This window comes from Bos taurus, chromosome 10 (assembly GCF_002263795.3).
Source record: "Bos taurus isolate L1 Dominette 01449 registration number 42190680 breed Hereford chromosome 10, ARS-UCD2.0, whole genome shotgun sequence".
NCBI lineage: Eukaryota > Metazoa > Chordata > Mammalia > Artiodactyla > Bovidae > Bos > Bos taurus.
Window position 1 is genome coordinate 80,614,368 of NC_037337.1, and position 6,127 is coordinate 80,620,494.

Consider the following 6,127-nt stretch of genomic DNA (forward strand, 5'->3'; position numbering starts at 1 on the left):
CAACCAACAACTGGGCAGGTTAATACAAATACAGGCTGCTTTGCAATCAACCCCCACACCATCCCCTCTAAGCTCAGCAGACTTTCCAACCTCAACAAAAGGAACCAGCCACTGGTTTAGCTGTTAAAGACTAGAAGAAATCACCCAGTGCCCTTCCCCACTCCTCCCCTTCCTAGCACCTACCTCATCTATAAAGGACAAGCCTACAAGGCACAGTAAAACCAAAGCAAGCAAAACCAGCTTCACCATCAATGTTTCTTGAAAAAAAATGGGTTTATTGATTTTTAAACTGCAAATAGTCGTTACAAAAAGTTTTTTTTTTTTAAATAAATTCACACAAAGAAAGAGAAATAGAAAGCGACGGTAGTGACCAGCAAGAGGAATAATAATTACATTCATCTTAATGTGTGGTGTGCCAGTTCTGTTTGTATTAACATTGGAAAACTCCAAAACCTGGAATCCAGAACCTCAAATCTGCAATCGGAATGTCTTGAGATGGGCACGTGGAAGTCAAAGGGTTTCTTTTTTTTTTTTTTCCCTTTTAGAAGCTATACATAAGAAGTTGTTTTCCTTCTGTACTGTCACAGAACTTTTACATACATTCTCAGTCCTAGTTGTGAAAGGCCAAAAGAGAAAGAAACTCAATTTGCAGTCCAACACAAAGGGGGGAAATTTCTAAAATAAATAATCCAACAGTTTTTTGCATTTTTTTAAATTAATTTTTCATTTTTTTAAAATAAAATAACCAAAAAAAGTGTAAAGTTACAAAAAATGTCGTTGAAGAATAATATATTAAAACTGTGGAAAAAAAGGAAAAAGACACGTCACAAAATTTTAAGATTAATATGAAGATCATAATTTAACATAAAAGAATATATTCTATGGATTTGTCATCCCGATAAATATGAACAAAATTAACAAAAAAAAAAGCATAGTTTGGCAATAAATACGTTTTGATAAGTTAAATAAGCTTTTTTATATTGATGTGCAGTGACAAGCAAAATTTTTGCTCTCCAATTTCTGAAAGTTATATGAAGTTTAAAACCCAGGGAAAAAAGCATGGCGTGAGTGCTCTAAGGATAGACCTACGGTATTCTAGAGCAAAAACCATTAAAGCTACTTCTACAGGAAATCGTTTTACACAGATATTGTATGTGGAATGAATACCATTAACTGCTCACCCCTTACATGTTTTTTTTTTTTAAGCTTTTCTCTCTTTTTGTTGTTATTTTTTAAGATGTCACATATGAACTGGGGAACTTTAGCACCAAAATCAAGTCTCTCATAGTCCATCTAGCTTCCCCTTCCTCCCCACTTAAAAAAGAAAAAAATTAAATCACAAAGTCCCACTTATGTCACAATCTTCATCCGCTTTTGCAGTCTTCCTTCCTGCAGACCTACACGAACCCAGGCAAGATTAGTCAACAGAGGTTCAGGTCGGGAAGAAAAAAGGTTTTGAATGTCAAGACAGGTTTCCCCAAAAACCCAAGTCTGGCAACAACTCTCCCAAGGGGGGTGTGGGGGCTACCAGGGAGAGGGAGAGAGGAAGTGTGTGGGAGATTGAAATTAAGGAAAGGTGCAATTGTGTTGCCAGTGGAGGGAGCTGCTGTTTCTACATGCCCCCCCCACCTCCCCCTCCCCGGGGCAGAGGCTCTGGGGAGGCTCACGGGTGCCCTCTGGCGCTGAAGAGGTAATGTAGTCACAGTGACAAAGTTAGATTACAAGGCACTAAGTTGCTTCTGTAAACTGTTACTGCTTTTTCTTTTGTGATTTGGCACTTAAGGCTTAAGCCAGGGGGGGTAAAAAAAAAAAAGGCATCTACTGACAAATATGGGACTTGTCTGTTATGCATGGTTAAGTGGGCTATAAAAATCGAGGGGGTTCAAGCCAGAGGAAGCTACTGACAAACTGACTTGTCCTTATGTTGGGGGGTGGGGTGTAAAGAGGGGAGAGGGAGGGGGCGTTCCAAGGTTCTGGGGGAAAGGGGTTGAGCTTAACCTTGTTAATGTAGGGGTTTGTCAGGAATCAGATGGGGAGGGAGGTAAGGGTAGGGGATGTGGGGAAGGGATGACGGGGTGGGGGAGGGGAGTAGGCAGGGGGGTCCCTCCCTACCCTGGTTTAGTCATCTGAGATGGAAAGTCTGCTGAAAATGGGCAGGCGTCTTGAGTTGTCCAAAGTAGGGGAGTCTGAGCCACTGTGGCTGCTGCTGGAGCTGCTCAGGTAGCCCTCCTGGTCCGAGAGAGAATCCTGAGGGCTGGGGGGAGAGTCAAACATGTGAGGGGACTCAGACATGGGCCGGAAGAGGAAGGTGGTCGGGGAGCCACCCCCGGGCAGCCCCATGCTAGGGGCAAAGAGGCTCGCCAGCTCCTGGCTGGAGAAGGCGAAGGGGTTATTGGTGCCATCGGGGAGGGTGGGTGAGCCCAGGAGGTCATCGGCGCTCAGGATGGGGGGTGGGGTGATGGATGTGGGGCTGTCCAGCAGCCCCGTGGCAGCGGCGGTGGCGGCGGCACTGGGAAACCCAGCAAAGCTAAAGCTATGCTGGAGGCGGGGACGGTCAGCAGAGAGGTCCCGGGCCCCGGCCAGGGCACGGCGCTCCTCGGCGTTGTGGATGAAGTGGCAGCGGGGCCCGTAGGGGCAGAAGCCGATGGTGTGGAAGGTGCGGCACAGCTCCGTCTTGTACTTGGGGTGGCGGGTCAGGCTTCGGAGCTCGTGGATGCCGTGGGCGAACTGGCACTTGTCGCCGTACTTACAGGCTCCGTTCTCCTCGAAGGGGCGGCACAGCTCCGTCTTGTAGCGGCTGGAGTTGACCTGGCCGCTTCCCGGCTGCTTCTGGGGGGGCAGCAGCCGCTCGCCCCCTTCTGAGAAAGAGCGGTCTCGGAAGCGGCTGTCCCGAGAGCTCAGAGCTGGGGCTGGCTCACCCTTGAGGCTACTGAGGAGCTGGTTCTGGTGGAATTTGGAGCTGGGCAGAGTGACCGAGTGCCTCCGGGGGAAGCCCCCACCGGCAGGGGTGCCCACTGCCTTCCTGTCCAGCAGGCAACCCCCGGCACTGGGAGTACTGTAGTTGAGCATCTTGTTACCCTGGAGGGGAAAGAGAGGAGACTGCGGTTAGCAGCAAAGGCCATCCACCAGGCCCAAGAAGGGTACCCTCTACGGGCAGCCCCCTCCACAATCAGAAATGCTCCCTCTCTCTCAAAGGAACTCATCATCCCCACCTCTGCCCTGGCAAGCCCCCTCCTCCTCTTTCTCCCATTCCACCAGCCAAGAGGGTTTACTTTGGTCCCAGGCAGAAAAAACCACAAAAATCCTGGCCTGTGTGAGAAATTGTTTTACACACGCACCTACTCCATGCCGATCCCTGGATCCCTGGAATGCACTGTCATATCCTGTCCCTAAAGCTACCACTTTCATCCAGAAAATCCAACTTCACCTTCCTCAGTTCAAAATCTCACACACAACTCACAAACTCTCATTTCCCACCCTCCTAACAAAAAAAGGTAAACCGCAGGAGACTATGGGCTAGGCCTCCTTTCAATCAGTCCCTGCTTAACTGACTATCCCCGCCCCAAACACACACATACACACAAACACACAGCCTGGCCGGACTCTCAACTTCCTCCTTCAGAAGCGATCTATTGCTTTGGCGACAGGTTTCCAGACTGCCTTCACTTTACCTAGCTGCTGAGAGGGGAGAGGGAGGGGCTAGAGGAGAAATCCCTAATGGGGGTGGGGGGCTACGGGGAGAGGGATGTGATCCCTGAATACAAAACTCCCATGGTCCCAGAAGGGGAGCCTTCTACAATGATCTCTCCCACCATTCACTGCGCACCCCACCCCCTCCGCTGAGAGGATGCCTTTGCAGTTAGTCTCCTGGCTGCAAGAGCAGGCTTGGATAAGAGCGCCAGTGTTTAATCTTTAACGCAAAGCTGCAGGTGGGAAAGAAAAGTAAAGCACCAAATCCCCCCAGCCTCATCCCAGTCAATAATGGACGTGGGGGGCGGGGGGGGGGGGGGGGGGGGCGGTGCGCAGAGGCACCACAGGCAGGTCTCTGTTCCAATGGGACTCAATTCACCTGCCCAACCTGTACCCAAGATTTGGAAAGGGTGTGAGCAGGGGACCTGGGAGTTGGCTTCCCGGCCCATGTGGGTGTCATTGTGCAAATTCTAAAGGTGGCCCCTTAGGATCAGCTGCGGGGGATCGGGAATCTCTAACAGCAACCACCCCCTGGAGCGGATTACAGGAACCGAGTGGAGAGCCAGTTCCCAACAATGAGGTTCATTTAAAAAGTCCTGAGGGGGGAGGGAGCAAGAGAAAGAGAAATAGATCAAAGAGCCGGAGAGCCGCGAAAAGAAGGAAGAAGTGCCGGCTAGCTCAGGCAGCCGCCAGGGCAACTGAAGTTTGGAAAAGCACAGGGAGGGAAGGAAACTGAAATTCAAACTTTTTGATGTTGCTCTTCAGCTCCAGGGTGTCCCTGCACCCCAACCCGGCAGCCCTGGGGCCCTGGCAGCTGCACCGACTGGAGAAGCAAGCTAGGAAAAGACAGCAACATGACTCGACGTGTTTAAAAGAAGGCAAAACACTTTAGCAATTAAAAGTAGCCAAGCAGCTTTTTCTCTTTCAAACTGGGGAGAGGGGGCGAAAAAAAATTTAACATCCATGGGCTTCTGGTATATACCCTTAAGCTGCACTCCTGGAATAAATATTTCTGATTTAAAACTCGCCTTTTTCCACACCGGCTGGCAAGCTACACAACTTAAGGAGGCCCTCATTAAATCCTTCCTCGCCAAGACCCTAGAGCTCAGACGGGTATTTTATCGTTGTGTCTCCCCCACCGCCCACCCCCCCCCCTTTCCGTCCATATCCACGAGTCTCATTCTCTAGGAAAGGAGGAAAGCGGGTGAACCCGAGTGCCACTTTTACCCCCAAAGTTTGCAGCACGATCGGCTATCACAAGAGGAAGCCTGTCGAGCTGGGGCGAACTGAAGTCCCAGTGCAAACTCGTTTGACAACATCCTTTGAATCACAACTCTTGGCCTTTTTCTCGCAGATCCCCAGCCTCTCCAGAACAGAGGGGGAAATCACTCAGCAAAACGTCATCCCGAGATTCTCCTTCCCGAGGGACCTGCACCTCCCGACCTGCAGTCCGGCAAAGTAGCTGGAGAGACTCGAACTCCCTCCTAGGAGCGGCGACACCCGAAACGGAACGGACTAGCGAAGCCGGGCTCAAGAGCGGCACGTCACGGACGAAAAGAATCACCGAAAAATTGCCCCAATCCCAAACATTGCCCAGGGCAGCCCCTACGCACACTGCGCACCCTAAAACTCTGGTCTCTGGATTCCCAGGTAATGCCCGCCAGGAACAGTTGAAACGCAAAGGGTGGGGAGGAGAAAACCAAATTCCTTCAAACTGGGGAGAAAAATGAGGCGGAAAAAACAACCGTCTCGCCTCTCTTTCTCTTCCCCCACCCCTGCCTGTCCAGACCTAAACTTCTGGAGATTCTTTTTGAGGATAAAAGAAAAAAGACTTTGAAAAGCAAGCGCTGCGCCCCACTTTACCTTGCATAAAACTTCGCTCAAGTCGAAGATGGTGGCAGACACGAGGGTGGTGGTCATCTTGGGCGCTCGCGCGGGGCAGGGACGGGGGTCTGGTGTGTCGCGAAGGTCCCGGTGCGGGGAAGGCGCAGCCTCCGGCTCTCCGGTCAGGAGTCCCACACGCCTGCTCCCGGCGCCCCTCGCCTTTCTGACTCTCCCGGGCTGCGGCGCGCGAAGCCCAATTTATATAAGTTTCAGATTTGGTGGGCCGGAGGGGGAGGAGGAGCTTTAAACTTATTTAAATGAGGAAGAGGAGGAAAAAAAAGTTGATTGACACTGGAGTTGAATCAGCCATGCGGTCAAACTCGGGGGAAAAAAAAAAAAAAGAAAGAAACTTTCAAAAGGAAGAAGGGGGAGGGGAGACGAGGAAAGAAAGCGAAGAGGGAAAAAAAAAAACCCCACTGCGAGCCGCGCACAACTTTTTTTTTTTCTTAAAGAGGAAAAGTTTCGAGTCCGCTCGCCTGTCTACCCCCGGCTGCCGGCGCCCCTTTCTGGGGCCGCGCGCGGCGCGGGGGGTGGGGAAGGGGCGCCCCCCTTT

The 6,127-nt window shown here is 50.9% G+C and overlaps 1 protein-coding gene across 1 annotated transcript; it reads right to left on the reverse strand.

Annotated features, from left to right (window-relative positions):
- Positions 1 to 254: 254 nt before the first annotated feature.
- Positions 255 to 5,748, reverse strand: ZFP36L1 (ZFP36 ring finger protein like 1). The gene is given in 2 exon segments (NM_001101234.1): positions 255 to 3,078; positions 5,554 to 5,748. Coding segments are annotated over 2 exon segments (1,017 nt in total). The 5' UTR covers positions 5,611 to 5,748; the 3' UTR covers positions 255 to 2,118.
- Between the last annotated feature and the right edge of the window lie 379 nt (positions 5,749 to 6,127).